Source organism: Equus caballus, chromosome 14 (genome assembly GCF_041296265.1).
Source record: "Equus caballus isolate H_3958 breed thoroughbred chromosome 14, TB-T2T, whole genome shotgun sequence".
NCBI lineage: Eukaryota > Metazoa > Chordata > Mammalia > Perissodactyla > Equidae > Equus > Equus caballus.
The window spans coordinates 37852460-37873257 of record NC_091697.1 but is presented as its reverse complement, the minus strand read 5'-3'; the positions used below and the strand labels follow the sequence as shown (position 1 = coordinate 37873257).

At 41.8% G+C, this 20798-nt stretch overlaps 1 protein-coding gene across 4 annotated transcripts in view; it reads right to left on the bottom strand.

Moving 5' to 3' along the window:
- Positions 1-11274: 11274 nt before the first annotated feature.
- TIMD4 (T cell immunoglobulin and mucin domain containing 4) overlaps positions 11275-20798 on the bottom strand; it is a 92401-nt gene continuing 82877 nt past the window's right edge. For all 4 annotated transcript variants that reach the window (XM_070232992.1, XM_070232991.1, XM_070232994.1 and 1 more), the window contains exons 10-13: positions 20380-20426; positions 18834-18927; positions 17556-17595; positions 11275-16457 (exon numbers count right to left, since the gene is read on the bottom strand). In XM_070232992.1, coding sequence (XP_070089093.1) covers positions 16373-16457; positions 17556-17595; positions 18834-18927; positions 20380-20426 — 266 coding nt within the window. In that variant the 3' untranslated portion in view covers positions 11275-16372. The remainder of the gene's footprint in view (positions 16458-17555; positions 17596-18833; positions 18928-20379; positions 20427-20798) is intronic.

Here is a 20798-nt window from a genome sequence, read left to right as displayed (position 1 = left end):
AAGTATCCCATCTGCTCATTAACTTTATTCCTGAGCTCATTGAACTGTCTTTCTGAATTTTCTTGTAACTCATTGAGTTTCTTTATGACAACTATTTTGAATTCTCTGTCATTTAGAATGTAAATTTCTGTGACTTCAGGATTAGTTTCTAGACATGTCATGTTCCTTCTGCTATGAAGTGTTACTAGAGTTCTTCACGTTTTTGATTAATTGATCCTTTGCCAGCAACTACTTTTGTGGTAGTATCAGATCACAGATTCCCCCTACTACTGCTGGGGGGGAGCAGGAGCTGCTTTCTGATCCTGCCCCATCTGCTGGAAATTGTGTGAGTAGGGCTACTCTGTATTTGTGCAGGCTGGCTGTAGCTGCTCTGCAGGTTGCACTCATGTGGGCAGGGCCTCTGTGCTGGGCACGTGGGTTGGGCACTGTAGGTGGGGCTCTGTGCTTGGGAGGGGACCAGCTGAGCTCCTGCATGCTAGGTGGGAGGGATGCCTACACAGGTGCTGAAGCACCGCTCTGTGGGTCTCTTGGGCTCCTCTGCTCCATGAGTGGGATGCCTTCTGAGTGGGTGGGGCACCTTCTCACCTGTGCTGTGCTAGGGTGGAGGGACACCCACACAGAAGTTGAGCTGCCACTTGGTGGATCCTGCAGGCTGCTCTGCTCTGTGGGTGAGGGCACCTCCTGAGTGGGTAGGGTGCCTTCTCCTTGCACTGTGCTCAGTGGGTGGACACCTTTGCAGGGCCTGAGCTGCCGCCACTTATTGTGGAGCATTCCCTTGCGTGGGGCCACTGCAGCATAGTGGACACCCCCTTGGGCTGGGCTGCAACTCCAAAAGCATTCACACAGGCTGGCCTGTCCCCACCTCCACTTACAGTCATGCTGGATGCTTTGTAAGGATCCACAACTTGGCTTGCTGCTGCCATGGAGAGGGAAGGGTGTACTCACCTAGTTTCACTGCCTCCCCGGTATCCAGTCCTGCCACCTTCAGATGTATAGCTGTGTGGATCTCTCAGAAGTCCTGTTGTGCTGTGCAGGGAATCCTCTCCTGGTTAATGAATGTTTGTTTGGTTGTAACTTAAAGGGGAGAGACTAGGGGAACAACTTACTGTGCCATGATGCTGACATCACTCAGTAGTCATGTTCTTATTGAATATTTACTGTAACCCTCAGGTACCTGGCTTCACTCTCATACTTCTGGAGAGATTTGTGTTGCAAAATTAAAATCAGAGGTTATCCTCAGAACATTAGTGACTTTTCTTTTCTAGGGTCTTGTACTCCTTTTCAAGCTTAGGGGGTAGCAGGAAGCAGAAAGAGAGGGGAGTGCCTTTGAAGCAGAAAGGTTGAAGCAAGAGAAAAAAAGATGAGTTGCCCCAAGAATGGGAAGAAGATGGAAGTAACCCACAAATTAACGGACACTTTTCCAGTGTAGTGTTTAAGAGATGTAGCTGATCTTGGAGAGAGAAATGGCTGCCTGAGGGTCTTGGGGGCTGGACTCTAGTTATTGGGGATTCCACCTAGGTAAATAAATATTCCTGGGCCCAAGCTTGGCTTAAAAGTAACTGAGACCTTTGTCTTCAAGAGACCCCACCCTCCCCACCTCAGGCTTAATAACGGACATGTCAGTGGCAGCCATGATGGATTGAAAATGAAGGATCTTTCCCCCAAATTCTGGCCACAACTCATCTCTTCAAAATTTGGATGTGTCAATCAATTATGAGGTAGGCTTTGGTTAACTTAAAGCAAAGAGAAGTTTATTCAGGCTTTGTTAGGACTGCAGACTGGGAAGCACAGATTCAAGCACCACTTGAATTGCGTTCCACTTATTGAAGGGAGAAGGAAGGTTCTATAATAGTGGCTAACAAAGGCAAAGAAAAAAAAGGAAAAGAATGTCTTTTAACAAATTCCAGGCCCAAGATGATCGTCAGAGTGAGAGTCAGTAGAAACAATCCAGTAAACTTAGGAATGTGGGAGATGACTCTGATGGGAATGGCATCTCTGTCCCAGTAATCCTGTCTTCCTTAAGCAAACTTGTAGATGCATTTCAGGCATTTAATGAGTTCAAGGATTCATCCTGAAGAAGGAATTTGTTCCTCTCCTCCCCCTGTCTGCCCAGCTCCACTTTAGTACCTTAATATGAGAGACTTTTTTTTTTCAAATTCCACAGATATGTCTGGGAAGGGGAGAGGAGCCTCCAAAAATGACTGAAAGTTACTTTCCTTACAGACCACCAGGTTTTAGGTCTAGAGTCAGATTTAGAGAAAATTAGGTACTTTGGGTTTTTTTATACTTAGACTTATTGTTTAAATTTTATTTCCACTATAATGGCATAAAGTAGTGTAAGAGACTCAAATGAAAGATTTCTTGCTTCAGTTAAAGCTCTATCTAATCTAGAGATAATACTTTGATATCTCTTGGTGATGAAAGGAATTATAGCCTAATATGAAGTAATATGACCCTTTATCATGTCATTTTATCTCTCTATGTCTTACTTCCCTTCTCTGATAAATGGGGATAATGATGCCATGCCTTCACAATGATTACTGGTAGAATTCTAGATTCCCATGAGGATGGTCATATTAAATATTTTTTTTAAGATTTTTTAAAAATTTTTTCCTTTTTCTCCCCAAAGCCCCCTGGTACATGGTTGTATATATATATATATTTTTTAGTTGTGGGTCCTTCTAGTTGTGGCATGTGGGACACCACCTCAGCATGGCCTGATGATCGGTGCCATGTCCACGCCCTGGATCCAAACTGGCGAAACCCTGGGCCACCAAAGCAGAGTGCGTGAACTTAACCGCTCAGCCATGGGGCCAGCCCCCCAAATTTTTAATGGCCATAAGATTTGTAGAAATTGTTTAGGATATGGGTTAAAAGCTTGGACTCCAGGATCAAAATATCTGGGTTTAAATCCTAACTCTGTGTGAGTCTCTGTGTGGCTCTGGGCAAGCTAGTTACTTTCCTAACACTTCAATTTCTTCATGTATGAAATGGGGATAATAACAGTAGCAAGTTTGTCAGGTTTGGGGAGAATTAAATAATATAATTCATGTAATGTTCCTAGCATAGTGCTTGCTATGTGCTAAGTGCTAATTAACTAGTATACATTGAGGAAATTGAGGTGAAACCACTTTATAGGATTAAACACATCATATAAAATGTAAGTCATTATTATTAAGTACGTGGTATTTCAGTTGACTCGAAAAGAAATTTTCCTATTTTTAAAAATAAATTAAACATCTGGACCTAAAACATATATAATTATAACAACAAAAAGAGAGAAAATACTTATATCCACAGATGGGGAATATTACTTGTTTGGGCCTAAAAATAACCCAACACTGATATAACTCAGATCCAGTTTCCATAAATATTCATGGGGTGATTAAATAATAGAGAGTTAAAGTATAGTGTTCAAAACTTCCTTTGTGCATGTATGTCTGAATATCAACATCTTCAAAATTAAACAGTTTTCCGCCATCTGCAGAACAGATGACACAAGGGTCTAATCAATAATTCATCCTAGCAAAAGAAGTCATTACACAGCCAAGGCTATGACGAAAATCCTGTCAGAAAGCCTTGTTTTAGCTAAACAAGACAACTTAATTTAGTGCAAAGTGAATAATCCAACTCTCTATAAATCATTCATTCCAGAATTAAACATTATGGATTTCTCCATTAAATACATATTCCAGGCCTGGACACGTATTAACTTCTCTGGTGCTTGGCCCTAAGGGATGGCCAACCCGGTGTTCTTGGAGTCTCTGAAGCTACCAAGTCCACTGGGCAGAAAAAAAGCAAAACAAAGGAGAGTTCTGGAGAAGCCAAGAATTTAGAGTTGGGCGTACTCCAAGCCAACCTTTCACATAATCTGGGCATCCTCTTCTGTGTGAATACTACTATGAATGAGGAATTTCCTGCCCATTTTAGTGAAAACTCTTTCCATTTGAAATGGCAGGAAACCCAACTCAAACTAGCTTAAGCAAAATGGGAATTTATTTTCTCATATCATGGAACGCGAATAGTCAAAGACCATAATTTCAGTCTTGGCATGATCAAGACTCAACTGATGTCACCAGGGTTTGTTTTTTATTCCCTTAACTGAGCTCCACTTGCTCTCAAATAGACTCTCTTTATGATAGCATAATGGGAGCTTCAGCCTCCCATTCTCTCCTTCAGAGCCATCAGGAAAAAAATGAGCATCGCAGATAATTCAAAGAAAAGTCTTAGAATTGTATCTTTTGGACTTTAATGACAAAACTTGGGCCTTGTGCCCATCCTTGACCCACTCATTATTATGGAGAGTGGGATATGCAGTGTCTGATTCCCCAGGCTCAGTTTACATGCTATGATTGGATAGGGATGAGACAGCAGTAAGGGAACTACACATAACAAAAGGACAGAAGAGAGGAATCAAAGAAATCAGTCCAGATGGAAAAACAGAACAAATAAATACTGGGTGACCAAAAGCCTATTCTCCACAATATTCACCACTGATGCTTATTCTAAGTTATTCTAGTAAAGCATTCCTTTGATTAGATAGAAATTGATTTTTGGAATTTCCATTTCCAGTCCTAAATTTGCCTTCTGAAATCAAATAGAACAAGACTACTTCCTCTTCCCAATGGCAGTCCTTCAACTGATTATAGACAGACACCAAATCTCCTCTGGTCTATTTTCCTCCAAGTTAAATGTATCAACATACTAGGAAGTAGACTTTTGGTACTGGGAATAAATCAATGCATGCTATTAAGTAGACACTAGAATCTTATTGTGGAACTAAGTTTAACTTTTTGTTCTGTTCATCTTTGTTTCAAAGAAAATAGTTTTGTTAATAAATTTGATAATAATTAGCATTGGAAAAGCTCCTGGGAAAATAAACATTTTCAAGGACAATCAGTTCTGGTAACGTGGATCAGGTAATTTAGACCAGCCATCCAACTGAAAACATAAAAACCTGTGCAAAATATTTTAAAATATTCTTTAAAATATCAAAGAACTAACAAAATAACCGAAAAATCACTAGGCCTAAAACTAAAGAATATGCTAAACATGAGAGCTAAGTCTGGAACTCAAAGCTGCTTCTGCCTTGGAAACATTTTCCAATCTGGAAGGAATAGCTGCTAAATTGAAATGTGGTTTGGGATGTCCCATGAAGTTACAGAAAAAGTGTCAAGGTCTAGAACTCACCCAAGTAAGGGACTTTGATAAACCACTACCTAGTATAAGCTAGGCTGAAAAGGAGCTATGCCCTCACGATAAGGTGAACCAATAGTAACACTGTTTTCACATGGGTTTGCAACCTGGTTCCAAGTTACCTAAGTAATCCATGGAATTTTAAGCACTGAACTTGAATTTTGGTGGTCCTAGATCAGTGGCACACAAAAGTACCTGGCAGAAGCAAATGCAAGTTCTCTCTGGAGAAGATCGCATTATTATGGGACTCAAATTAATCCTACAAATAATTTTCAAAGGCAATAACCTCCATACAATCAAGAGAGCCAAGCACACAGGAAATTAAGACACCATGAATAAGAAGCTACAGAGATGAAGGACAACAGAAACAGCGCCCAAAAGACCTCAAATAGTGGAATTATCAGACAAACACACTTAGTATTTTCAAAGAAAGAAAGCTAAGAGCTTGAGTTTCGAGTCCATTCAGTGGAGGAAAGAATAGTCTCTTCAACAAACGGTGCTTGGACAACCGGATTTCCACACGCAAAAAAAGTGAAGCTGGACCTCACACCATATCCAAAAATAAGCTCAAAATGAATCAGTGACCTAAATATAAGACTAAACTAAAAAACATTTAGAAGAAGCATAGAGGTATATTTTCATGACCTTGGATTTGGAAATGGATTCTTAGATATGACACTAAGATAACAAGCAACAACAACAAAAAATAGACAAAATGGACTTCATCAAAATAAAAACCTTTTGTGCAAAGGACATTATGAAGAAAATGAAAAGACAACCTACAGAATGGGAGATAATATTGTCAAATCATACAACTGATAAGAAATTAATATTTAGAACATATAAAGAACTCCAATAACTCAACACCAAAAGACAAATAACCCAATTTAAAAATGGGCAAAAGACTTGAGTAGACATTTCTCTAAAGAAGATATATAAATGGCAAATAAACATATGAAAAGATGCTCAGCATCACTAGTGAAATGCAAATCAAAACCAGGAGATACCACTTCATACCTACTAGGTAAGCAGTAGGTAAGGTAGTAGGTAAAACTTACTGGGTAAGTTTTTTTTAGGAAAAGGAAAATAACAAGTGTTGGTAAGGATATACAAAAATTGGAACCCTCATACATTGCTGGTAAGAATGTAAAATGGTGCAACTACTTTGGAAAACAGGAAGGTGGTTCCTGAAAAAGCTATGTATAGAATTACCATATGATCCAGCAATTCCATTCTTAGGCATATACCCAAACAAACTGAAAACAGTGACTTGGAAGAGATACTTGTACACCAACGTTCACTGCAGCATTATTCGCAATAGCCAAAAGGTGGAAACAACCCAAGTGTCCATAAACAGATGAATGGATAAACAAAATGTGATATATACATACCACGAATGTTATTCACCCATAAAAAGGAATGAAGTTCTGATACAAGCTATAACACGGATGAACCTTGAAAACATTACACTATGTGAAATAAGCCATACGTAAAAGTACAAATATTGTATAATTCCACTTACATGAAATATCTAGAATAGGCAAATTCATAAAGACATAGAACGGTGGTTGCCAGGGGCTGAAGGAAGGAGGAATAGGGCGTTATTGCTTAATGGTTACAAGGTTTCTATTTGGAATGATGAAAAAGTTTTGGAAATAGATGATGGGGATGGTTGTACAAAATTGTGAATGTAATTAATACAGGTGAATTGTACACTTAAAATGATTAAAATGGTAAATTTTGTTATAAATATATACATATATAATCTCCACATTTTTAAAAAAGTAAGAATCCAGATAGAAACCAGAGCATTTTTCTTATATTCCTCATCATTTGGCAGTGGTGGAAAACCCCTACAATGGACCAAAATATATGAGATGGATTTAAAATTGAAATAAAAAATAACCCAGCATATATCTTAGGGGCAATAATCATTCAGTGCATTGTCTACATTCCACAATCCTGGTGTTTTTAAACATGATTCAAGTTCAAAATGATGCCCTTGCCATCTTCCAAGATTCTCCATTATATTGGAAGTCCAAAAGTATGGCTGATATCAAAAGCATAAATGAGAGGAAGGAGAGGGTGGCAAATGACAACCATAACAGGTGTTCAGAAGCCACAGGAATGCCAGCATCACTCAGGAAGAATTTACGATGGAATGCAGAATTGGAAGCCAGAGCCAAACCTCAGGCAGGTAGGGGTGTTCAAGAAAATTAGCTGTGAACCAGAAGCAATGGCTGAAGGTAAAAACCAGAGACGAAGTGGGCAATGCCCTGGGGTTGACCTTGGTGGACCAAGAAAGAACAAGATCAGAGCAAAGCCAGAGCTGAGCACAGGATCCAAAGACAAACAAAGGTAAAGCAGGGACAGAGTCCAGAAATGATGGCAGGACAGTGTGGTTAGGAATCAGAATAGTTAATACAAGCACTGATTGAATGCGAGCCTCTGGGCCACACTGTCAGTGGATCTGCAGCCCCTGCTTCAGAACTCCACTGGCGAGATTATAAAAAATGTAAGCAGTAGGGCCCAATTCCAGACTCACTGAACCAGCGTCTCAGGGGGGTAGGACCCGGGTGTATGCATTTTAACACGTTCCCAGATGATTCTTTGGCTCGCTAAAGTATGAGAACTGCAGATCAGGAGACACACATGCAGCTTCTGAAACAGACCAGAAGCCTACAGTTTCAACATTCCAGCACTCCAAGGGCACTGGATGTATCCTTACCGGGGGACTACGCGCCTCCTGCCATGACCATGCACGTCCTGCCAGCAAGTTTCAGTAAACATAGACTTACTTTAAACTTGCTGGGGCTGCAGAATGAGCGAACAACAGAGCCTGCTGGTCATGGAGCACCTGCCCCACGCAGAGCACTGTGCCGATTGCTTTCCTGGCATGGCTACATTTAATGCTTACTTATGGGGAGGTTCCCATTATTATTCTCAACTTACAGGTGATGAAGCTGAGAGTAAGAGAAGCCAAGTCACTTGTCCTGGGCCATCTGGTTGGGCAAGAACAGCTTCAGGTTCTGGGCAAGTTTGACTCTAAGACCTGTGGCTCTTTCCATACACCATTGCGTTGCAATAGTTAAATAAAGGGGCGGGGGGGAAGTTGTAGCATTAGTTTATGGTGAGTCTTTGGTTAATTAAAAAACCTCTTCACCACAGCATACCATGGCATTATAGTGAAGCAAGACTGCTGTCTTTTCTAATCACCTTGATCCCGAGCCAGAAGGTATTGTCAGGTTATGTAATCTCGTTCAGGCCTTTTTTTCATCTCAGTGAAGAAGGCTCTGAGATAAAGTTTGGGAAGAGATGGGAAACCAAAGCTCAGAGGAACAGATTAAAATGATGCAGAGGCATCCTGAATCAGGAGAAAAAAATGATAGGACATTGTTGATGGAGCTGTGGAAGGGAGATAAGATGCCAACGGCATCTCAGAGGGAGGAGAGAAGGGGAAGGAAAGAAACAGAGCAGAGGGAACAGAGATAACCGGGGTGGAGAAAAGAGATAAGAGGCTGCATAAGGGTAAGGCCAGGGAGGAGGACGGCAGGAACAAGCTTCTCTGCAGACAATGGGACCCAGGCCGCTTCCTTTCCCTCTTTCATTAGGTCTCTCAGGGTGTATTTTAAAAGTGGAGGGGTGGACGAATTTGGAGAAGATTTCAAATGCTAGATCTTGATTATTCAGTCTCTGTTTCTGAAAATATGGCCTCACTTGGAGGTAAATCTAAACTTGAGTCTCTTCAAGAATGTGAGACCCAGGCCCAAAGACGCTTCTGGCTTCATGCCCTTCACACTCCACCACCCATTTCCTGGTTGGTGGTATTCAGACAGACCAGGGCGGGAGAACGTCTAATCTCACTAAGGCAGTTAGGGGAAAACCTACAACTCCCAGCTGAATAGTCCTTTCCACCTTATACCAGAGTACAATCAAGATGGGTCCCTAGGGTACTCTATTCACCCAGAGGGGCCACAGCATGGGGTTAAGGACCAGGCTTTGGGGCTGCTCCAGACTTTGAAGCCCAGCTCAACTGCAGACTAGCTACTTTATGCATCTGAGCTTCCTTTCCTCAACTGTCAAACAGGGATAAAACTGGCAACTCCCTCAGAGAGAGATTGTTACAATTCCATAAACTAATGCATTAAAGTGCTTAGCATAGTGCCTGGCATAGAGTAAGTGCTCAAATCATTATAATGGCAATCACTAGTCCTGTTATTAGGTCCAAGCACAAAGCCATGTATACTTTGGTATGGTGGGCACCCCATAAAGATGATATTTATCCGTTGGATCAAGGAGGAATCAGGATACTTGATTCTAGTCCTAACTAGGGTGGGAACCCAGATGGGCACTTCACCTTTCTGTGTTTCCATTTTAATTCTCTGTGAAATGGAGATATGACCCTCCTCTGACACAGAGTACTGTGTGTTTGAGAATGCTTAGAAAAGTATGAAACAGCATAGAAATAGAGAAGTGGTTATTCCCATTTCTCTATGACTGCATCTTTACCGAGCTGACTACTCTCTGCCAAGCTTATAGTGTTTCTCTGTAGCTAAGAATTTTTGCTATAATTTGCCTTCACCCTCCCCCAGGGTTGAAGGTTTCCACCTCATTCCTCCATTGACTCCTAACACTCGCATCAAAGGTACAGTTCCACAGCTTCCAGAAAGTGTGTAGGCAGAATTTCTAAACTTTGATCCTTTTTTATCCCTTCTTTCTCTTTGTTTATGTCTCTTCACAGGGACATAAGAAATGATCCAAATACGTGGAATCATGAAATGCATCGTAAAGATGGCAATGGCTTTGTAGACTATAAGCTGCCTGGGAGTAGGGACGGTGTCTGTCGTCTTCATTCCTATATCTCAGCACCCAACGGGGCCCTTTGGCACACCAGAGACATGCAAAAAGCTTTTGTTGGATGAGTGAACGTGTGGAAATCAAAGTTGTCTACCCAACAGCCATTCCCAATTTCTCTCATGCTGCTTGATCCTAAGTTTTGGCTGAATGGCAATGTGCACAGCCTGGAAGCTGAGTACTGATTGGTGTGAATTGCTTTTAGAAATCTCATCCTCCTTTGCCAAAGGATAGGCATGTGACCCAGTGAAATATATGGCCAATGAAATATATGGGGAAGTCTTCTGGTAACTTCTATGAAAGATTTTCCTTTTGGATGAAGGATAAGAGTGACATTAGGGAAAAAGTCCCATTTCCCATCCACCTCTTTCCTTCCTGCTGAGGATGCTTTTGTGTGAGGGCATATTAGAGCTGTGGCGGCCATCTTGCAACCATGAAGGAAGAGCCAAGAAAGTCACAGAGATTCAAATATCTCATCTTAGTGAAGCTGTTGAATCTACCCTGAAACAGCCTAAGTCCAGATTTCTAGTTATGTGAAATAACTAAAAGTTTTTAATTGTCACTACTTTTTCATATTCTCTTACTTGCAGCTGAATACATTCTTACTGAGAGAATGAACTATTATGCAGGAATAATTGTTTGTTCCCTGAGGAGTTTCTCCCATTATACTCAGTTACAAAAGGGCAGATAGTTGCCTTTTTACCAAATTCCTTGTTCTGCAACAAAGGTTTCCACCTTACGAATCCTCCATGTTTCTCTTATAATCTTAGCGTCATCTCCTCATTATCCCTCTGATGTCTCTGAAGAGAATAATAGCACCACCTTGACCCCCAGACATTCCTTCTCTGTTTATCTTTTCTGTTTTCTCATTATTACTTTCCACAGACCAAATGTTATTTCTTGGTTGTTAATTACTTTAATAGGCCTCATCCATAGTAATTGGGAGATTAAAGTCATTATCTTGTCTCCTCAGATCTTCTTGAGCAATTTTATTGATCATTTCTTTGAGCAAAATCATGTGGGGCTATTAGACCCACATAAACTTGTAACTTAGGCCGAGAGTTCTCTGATGAGTTAGCAACATGACTTTCTGGTGCAAAGTACCCTCCCCTTAGAACAGTTGTTCGCAAACATTGCTGCATATTAGAACGACCTGAGGTGCTTTAGAAGCTCCTGATGCCCAGGTCTACCCCGTGCCAATTAAATCAGGACCTCAGAGAGGAGTCGAGCATCAGTATTTTTTTAATTCCCTGTATGATCTCAAAGTGCAGCCACATTGTTTGAAAATCAATGCTTTAGACCAGTACTTCTCAATCTTTAACATGCATGTGAATCACACAGAGACTTTGTCCAAATGCAGATTCTGATTCTGCAGGGCTGACATTCCACATTTCTAACAAGGCCCCAGATAAAGATAAAACTGCTGGTCTGAGCCCCACATCTTGAATAGCAAGGGGCTAGAATCTAGATTTCTATTATATTGCTATTCTATTTCTATTGTAGTCTATTCTATTGCTGGATCTGAACAAATTAAATTCCACTTGGGTCCAATTGCACAGTCACAGACTAAAATCATCACTGCGATAAAGGCAAGAGCAGGGGCTGAGGATGAAAGAACTCAGAGGGCTGTTGTTTTTGATCTCTAGTTTAGTTATGGACTTGAGCTGACAAACCATCCTAGTTTGCCGGGGAGCAAGGGGGTTCCCACGTGTAGGACTCTGAATTTCAAAACCTGGACAAGTTGGTCCCCCTAGTTTCGGTAGTGTTCTTAAGAGAACAACAGAACAGCCAAGCTTTGCACTTCCACATTCCAATTCCTCTTTCTGGGAGTGACAGTCATGAGTTGTGGGTCTGCTGGGAAAGACGGCTCAAAGAGAAGAAATGCTGAGTTGCATGCACCCACAAGAACTTAATAAATGTGACTTCAGAAGGGTAAATAATCAGGCAGATGCAGGTAGACTTAGAAAACTACAAGGTCAAGTTTATGACATGGCCACAGAGATAAGTCTAGGGTACGTGGTTTAGGTCTCTGCCCTGGAACTGGTTTACTGTATAGCCTGGGGTAACTCATTTCCCCTTCCTGGGCCTCAGTTTCATCAGCTAAAAAATAGGAGGTGAATCGAAGGATATGTAAGGGTCTTTCCTGCTCTCCCACTCCCTTACTCTACATGCAACATTGATAAAGCATACAACTGTGGAACAGAACCTTTTCAGCTCAATTAGAAAATGAACCCGCCTTCTGTCTTGTGAGCAGCCTTCTCCAGAGCTCCCCAAGCTCCCTCCTAACAGTATTAGCATTCATCTTACTCGGGAACCCTCCCTTTCGCTGTCCTTTGATGCTCAGAGAGCTGAGAACTCACAGTGCTTTTTAAATTTTTTTTAAGATTGTAACATGTTTACAAATCCAAATGAAACTCTATTTTGAGACCCAGCCTTCTGGTTACAAGTGGCTTCCTCCTTCTGCTCTTGCATCCACCCAGGGAGCCCACTTCTCAACTTTTTGTTTTCTTTAGAGAGACAGAGAGTCTCCCCAGCCACCCATTGCCGGATTCCTGTTAACCTTTCATTAAGCCCGCTGACAGCTGGCTTCAGTTCTTCATGAGTTAGTTCAACACATTCCCATTTAAATGTGTCCCACCTGGCTTCATTAAGGCTCCTGCCAGGTTCTCCACTTGCAGCTTCCTCTGCAAATGCAAATAAGATTCTGAGTAAATAATGTGGGGACAAGGGAAGATTGAGCGATAAAGGGGTTGGGATTGGAGAACCATCAAAACACTCAGATTGCCGAGCATCTGAGTAAACTAGAATCCATTTGGGACCAACACAGGTCAATGCTGCAGTTCTTTATGCATGAAGTCCTAAATTTGGGCCTCGCTGTGAAGGACAGGGTAGTGGTTAAGAGTATGGCGTCCTTCCAGCCTGGTTCAAGTCCCGCCTCTGTCACAGGAAGTTGGACTACGTGACCTTGAGCAAATTCCTTCCCCTGTCTCTGTTTTCTCAGCTCCGAAAGCAGAAATAATGTTTCATCGGGCTGTGTGGATTCAATGCGAAATTGCCTTGCAACACTTAATAGAGTGCCCAGAACACAGCAAATGCTCCTTAAGGATTGGATGTTCTCTCTTTCATTTAGCCTAGAAAGGCCAAGGTCAAGGTTGCAGAATTAGGTTGCTCTAAATCCTCAAGGTTTGATTGTGGACCCACCGATAAACATTAGCCAAAAGAGGCACTTCTCCATCAAAGTCCTTCCTTGGAGAAATGGAAAAACAACACTGAGCCTACTCTATTGCTTTTCCATGGGTGTTTTTGTCTCATTTAGATTTTCAAGCTCCTTAAAGGGAAGTGATTCTCTCTTCTCGTCCTGGACACGCAATAGATACTAAGAAGTTTGTAGATGGCGTCTTGATTGCATAGAGAGGGAAAGCGAGCAACAACTACTCCAACAACCTCCTCTGATCAGGGAGTCTCAGTATAAGAATGATATGTTCACTAATTCGTCATTTGGTAAAACCAACCCCCATCCCCTGGATGTTTGAGTCTCAAACTGGTTGCCTTGTGTAGCTTACCTAGGATGTTATTTTAACTAACTTTGAATGTTAATGCCTTTAAGTGGACGCACACACACTCTGCTTTGTTACAGGCCACATCACGTCCCACTGCCTCACTCATCTGTATCAGCTGCCTGGCCTCTGAAGTCATCGTCTGCCACCCCAGCTTTGGGGAGACCCTAAGTGTACTTCTGCTACACCGTGCGTAGAAGTCACGAGACAAGAATCTCAGATCTGCATTTGGAAAAGTCATCTCTGCCCCAGCATGGAGAACAAATCAGAGACGGAAAGGAGTGAAGTTGGTGAGTGTGGTGAGGAAGCTATTGCAGGAGTCCAAGCAGAAAGTAAGGCTAGCTTAAATGAGGTCTCTGACAGGGACCTCCACCTGGACCTTGGCCTGCCGCTTCTGGAAACTCTCCATGCTCAGCATAGCCACCCCCACCCCCACCAAACCCTGGTTAAGGAGGAATCTTTTCTTGAAATCTCTATCCCCATGTTACGGATTTTTTGTGCTGCAATAATTCTCAAACTCTAGTGTGCATCAGAATCACCTGAGGGTTTGTTAAAAAACAGATCACTGGGCTCCACCCCACAACCCCCAGAGTTTCTGATTCAGATGGTATGGGGTGGGGACAAGAATTTGTATGTCCAACAAGTTCCAGGGGATGCTGAGGCTGCTGATCTGAAGTGCATAGTTTGAAAAACACTGAGCTAGAGCAGTGGTTCTTAGCCCTGGCTGCACATTAGAACCACTTGTGGCATTTTTTTTAAAATTTAGACACCCAGGCCACACCCCAGACCAACTGCAAAAGGATCTCTTAAAGATGGGACTTGGGAATTGGCATTTTAAAAAAATTCTCCAGTTAATTGCGATGTTCAGCTAAGGTTGAGAGCTACTAGGCTAGAGGCTCCTGGAGGCCATCACCAGGTCTAAAGTACTGTGATTGGTCATTTAAATGTGTTTTGGTCTAACGGAGGATTTTCAGAAATATACTTGGGAAGAGGTTGAAGATGGCCCCCTTGCAAAACAGAAGGGTATTCATTGAGCTTAAATATTCTGTTTAGGGAGTATTTGCTGTCTTCTTTTTTCTAATCAGACCCAAGTTAGTGGTGGCATTGATGGTGGTGGTGGTTCTGGAAGATGACAAGGGAGCATGAACTAAGTTAGGCTGGGTTGTATCATCGACTTGCAAAATATTAGACCTGACTATCTATACAAGGTCATCTAGTCCCACTCTATTTTCCAGTTGGGGAAACTGAGGCCCTGAACCGGACTTTAGGTCCATTTTCCCCCTCATTTTCTAAACTTGAGTTTAGCACACTAGCCAAAATCATTTCTAGTATCTTAAGCTGACATAGAGGAGCAAGTCAAGCCCCAAAAAGAAGCTACCCACAGGCTGCCAGTTGTTTCCTTCACTTAGGCCAAACCTGCCACTCTGCTCAGCACCGAAAGAATGAGCCAGAAGGCACGGTCCTCTGGGCGAGTTGTTCTTCAAGTGCCCGGGTGAGAGGGGGATTTTTAGATTAACTGCTGGGTCCACACGAGAAATCTACAGGCTGTACCAGTCAAGCACAGCCTTGACTGCACAATACAATCAAGACTGACTATTTTCCTCTCTTAAAGGTAATATCAAGAGAGTAGAAATACAAAAGGTGGTTACCTTGAAAGACTGTGTGCTTATTTCATTAATGCTGCTATTGCCCTAAACATACTTGGAAGTATTTCAGGGAAATTTCTTTCAGACCTGGTTGACTTTCCACATTTCTGCCCAACCCAAGGCCTCTCTCATTCTTTTTATTCATTCATTCAACTGTTTGTTTTCATCTCTCTCCAAGGTTTCTCATGCTGCTAGCTATTAAAGTCTTTAAATAAACCTGTTCTTTTTAAGGAACAAATTTTCACGAACTGTATTTAGAGAAACTAATCTGGACCACCTTACTGTCACATCCAGGCGCTGGCCCTGGTTGAATGTCTACACCGTTCACCACATTTTGCTTTGATGGACTCTTGGTTGTTTTCAAAATTAAATTCCCCAAGCAAGCATTAAGATGCGACGCTATGGTCACCTCTAAGGACATTCAAATGTGAACAGAAAATAGTAGAAAACCTAGCAGTTTTAGAGGTGAGCCAAAACTGTGGTGCAATTCCACATCATTTCCTGCATTACTGATGAAGCATAGACCCAGGGCTGCTCACATCACACCTAGGCTGGGGCACTGAACTCTGAAAGTTGGGCATAAAAAGGGAGATACAAATGCTTACAAGGCAAAGGCAGGTAGGGCAGAGCAAGGACCAGAAATCATGTCCCAGAGGAAAGGCAATTTGGAGAGGCCTGAGGTTCTCCTTCCAGCATCTGGAGCACTACTTTTACCAGGTAAAAGAGAAATTAGACACATTTTGCGTAAGCATGAGGAGTTCAACTAGGACCCATAGGCAGATGCTATCTGGAGGTAGACTTTGTTTCAAATATTTCTAGTCTCGAAACTGCCCTGAGATTGAATGGACTTCCTTGGGTGTGGTAGTGAGCTCACCATCACTGAAAGTGTTCAAGCATGGTGTGGAAGATCACTTAGCAGTGATGCTACAGAGAAGAGTAAAACATGGGGTGGAGAAGGTGTGGTCTCTAAAGTACCTTTCATTTGTGAAAGCACTGGACCAATGACAACAATGGCATAGATGGGGCTTTAAAAAAAAAAAAATCAAAACATTCTAAGACTTCTTTTGATAAAAATCACACATTATGTCCCAGTCCTCAATCCTAAGGAAAAGTGGCATGTTAGAGTGTGAAAAGACCGTCTTCATCCTCTCTTCCATGCTGCATGTCATCAAGGACATTTTTACTTTCTCCAGCGTTGTCTAACCTACAAAGAGAAGAAAGAGGCTGATAATGGGAGACACCAAGACCAGAGTCCTTCAGTCCATCCAGTCCAAGCCACTCATTTCTCAGATGGGAAAACTGAGGCCACAGGGAATAAGGACTTTTTCCAATCTATTCTAATAAGGGAATTAAAAGTTTCTTACTAGCAAAATATGAAATGATCTAAATGTGTTTATTTACCAAAAGGACCTCCAAGTACAACCTTGGAAAGTCACCTGGCTAAGCCTCAGTTTCCCTAGTTGCTAATATTTATTTGTTAATAAATACTATGGTATTGATTTGATAAGGTCTTCATCACAGGTTATACCAAATTTTCTCATTTCTTTCCAAAAAGGTATAGAACGTGACAGATATCTAAAATCCCTTTCCAGAGACTCTTCAAACTATTTTTAAGAAAAATAAAACAAAAAAGGAGCCCACCCTGTGGCCTAGTGTTTAAGCTCAGCACGCTTTGTTTCAGCGGCCCAGGTTTACTTCCCGAGCTCAGACCTACACCACTCATCAGCAGCCCTGCTGTGGCAGCATCCCACATACAAAATAGAGGAAGATTGGCATAGATGTTAGCTCAGGGCCAATCTTCCTCAGCAAAAAAATAATGAATAAATAAATAAATATATCCATAGATAGATAAAAAACAAAGGAATTGCTCCCATGGTCTAAACGGGCAGAGGAACCAAATCCCAGGAATGATATTCTACATGTCTTTTCATTTTCCATCCTGCCAAGTCTCCTCTCCAAGAACTCCAGTTTAACAAGGTCTTTTTAAAGTGAATTGGCTAGAGTTGGACAAAGAATTTCCAGCACAGAGTACAGTGCCTTATCACCTTCTTTTGTGTGTCTTACTGCTATTAATGCAACCTGTCTGTGTATTTGCATTTTGAACAAACATAACACAGTGTTAATCAAGACAGAGGTTAACGTCAGCTAAATCCCCAGGTCTTTTTCATCTCTAATGCCACATCTCTCCAGCCCTGTATTTAATCAGAACACAAGCACAAGTCATTAAACCACTGAGTAGTATCTAATCATTTGTAACAGCTTGTACAATCATTACAACAATCAGTCATGCAAGATAAATTACCTTGTGTGTTTCTGGAAACAATTGGTTTTCATGACTTTCCCTGAAAAGACAAGGCAATGTTGTAACAGACTACCCGTGCCAGAACCTGTGAAGTGCTAGGGGAAGGGCAAAGCTACCTTTTGAAGAGCAGAGGTGGTCCAAAGGGGAGAAGTTAGGGGCTGGCTCTGGCAGGGAAAGCCATTCCTCTTCCCAGGTCAAACGACTGATTTCTTTGGACCCCAAGACTGTGCCCATCAATTACAAAGTTGCTCCAGCGTTTGGGCCATGGCACTAAGCAGCTTCATTCTTGAGTCATTTGCCCTTCAAAATTCAAGGACTCCCTTGAATTTTAAAACACTTCCCTATGAGACATACCCAGAATTTTCAAAACTGTACCACACCCTTTTATGAGGGCTCATGGCAGGCTTCCACGAAGTCCCAAATTTCCGTTTGCAGTGTTCATCAGGGACAGGTGTTAAAATATACAAGTTTCACATCAAACAAGCTGAGATGGTTACTAGTCTTATCTCCTCACTTATTACCTTGAAACAGCTTCTGTTAATAACCGCAGAACAACTTTTTTTTTCATTTTACAATAGGACTAGGTGCCATATGCCTATACTTCGCATGCAAACTATAAAGCCTGTGTCATGACTCCTTTTTGTAGTGTTTTAAAACTGTTTGAAGACAGGGAGGTGGGGTGCAAGGTCATGGACCAGCTAGAGAATCTAATAAAAACTATGGACCCCATCCCCTGAAAATGCAGACATGAACATACGAGCACTTTAGCACATGATTTCAAGGGATTCAAATGTCCTCTGAGGTCTATCTGTGGACCCTAGGTTAAGAAAGCTTGCTTTAAAGGAACAAACATGAAGACAGACATCATTGATGGCTCTATTCCTGGGGCAATCTTGGCCAGAGGAGGAGCCCTGGCCAAGATGATGAGAATAATAGGACTTTCCACTTAAGCAGTAATAAGGTTGAAATGAGTTCGGCATGTCAAGAGTATAACATCAGGACTGGCACAGAATAAGTGTCCAATAAATGAAGGTGCTCTTATTTTTTTTCTTTTCCAAAATATAAATTCTATCAGAAGGATGATACACAAAGCCTGAGTATCTTAGGGAGAAGGAGTTGACTGTTAACTCCTCAGTTGGGATGCAGACAATGATAGAAATGGAGAGTGGAGAAGGGAACGGAGAAAGGGGCAGGAAGCAGAATCAAGGTGCTCCCAGGTTCTCCTGGAGTCTCCATAGCTCTGAAGGGCTCCATCCCACCTGGTCCTGTCCTCCTTACCTCGAATGAAAAACGCCACAAGCAAGGCCAACAGCACAAATCCCAGGGAGGGAGCAATGATCATCAGCAGGTCGAAGTTCTCAGCCATTTTTACCTGGTGAGACACAAGGAAGGCGATTGGGTCATTCCTTTTTGAACGTCATCCTCACATGAGTTTCCCCTCCCTATCTTATCTTCCAAACGCCCGCAGCTTCACTGCATCTCAGCACCTTCTGTCCGATGTGTCTTAAGATCAAAACGAAGCTAGTATTACAAATCAGAATTTTCTAAAAAATCTCTGCAGACCTGAAACATTTTACCAGGCCCCCAAAATTTCCTCAGTCTTAGATGTCAGGCATATGGGCTGTGGGGCTCGAGGGTCTGAAGATAAAAAAATAACTGGGCTGTGAACTGTGTTTTCCATTGTTAAATCTCTTTGCTGGCCATAACCTGAATCCTTTGAGCTCCCCCTAGCCCTGTGCAGTTCTTCTCAGGGAGGACTTAGACTTCTAGAGGCAACAAGATTAAACAAAAAAATGGAACTCAATTTCAAATCTTCTGCAGCAATGGTTCTCAACGTGTAGCCAGGGGACCTGTGAGGTCCAAATGATTTCCAAGAGACATTCTTTGCCATTTCCACCGTCGTTCTCTCACGAGATGTCCAAGAGATGACGTGACACGTGATGTGATGATGTCATCACCCTGATGATGCAATATGTAAGCAGATTCGAGAGTCTCTCTGTCTCCTATCAAGCCAGACATTAATGAGGGTGCAAAAACGTAAAGCCATGCCACTTTCCTCACTAACATTTTTTCATTTGGGAAAATATACTTATTTTTCATAAAAATATTAACATGTAATGAGTTTGTTATTCTTAATTTTAAATGAATTCATAAATATCGTTTTTTAACTTCTCAGTTTTAATTTTTATGAATATAAAGGGATCCTGGCACCAAATAGTTCGAGAAGCGCTTCTTGACAGGCAGCATCTCATTCTTGTCGGGGGGATCTGCCATCTCCCATTGCCCAGGCCAGGCTCCATGCTCACCTTCTTGTCCCATTCTCCAACAGAGCAGCAAGGACAGGACAACTATCTCTCTCCAAGGAGAGAGCAGAGGAAAAAGACAGAAGGGAAGGAGGAACTTCACATTTCCTTTATAGATGTCTATACTGCCTGAAGTTTTTACTTAAAGTGGCCTGAATCCTTTTTGTAATAATAAACACTAATGGAGGATACTCTCAGGAAATGAGAGGAATGCTGGTGGCAGGTGCCGATTCTGCAGGATGTCACCAATCCCGGCCACACAGAAGGAACGCACATGATTTTCCATGTTTTTGTACTTTTTCCTTTTTTGCTTTTCAAAGCATCTGCACATACAGCAGTCACAATATCAACTTTATTTCTGCCAAGAGTCAAAGTCTACAAATTCCTTAGCTATTTCATAACAGCTGCGATTCATTTTGCCACTTAGACATATCTGCTCCCCTAGTGCATTTCTGCAAACCTGTACTGTGGATTTTTAAAATCTAAGTCATATACTTCAAATACCTCGCAAAGAATTTTACCTGTTCTGATTCAACTTCATCTTGCCCAGTAATTGCTGTCTCAGGTGCTGGGAAGGAAAAAGAGAAGAAAATGTTTATATTTCCTGTGGGAGAATAAAATACCACATCCTAAAATAGGTATTTCAAAGCTCATCTGGAATTTCCCTTGACATGTTTAATCTTTTCATCCCATCTTTCCTTTTTTGTGTACTTTATTTATGCATATTTGTTCTGATATGGTTGTATCTAAAGCTCGCTCATCTGCTATCCGACAGTATCCCACAGGAACATCTCCATTTTACAGATGGGTAGAGTGAGGCATTAGGCCAGCAGGCAATTGGGTCTAAGTTTTCTGTAGACCCCAGTAACGCGTTCAAGATTGTTATCCAGCAGGAAAATGTCAGTCTGTCAGTTAACAAATATTTATTGAGCACTTATTA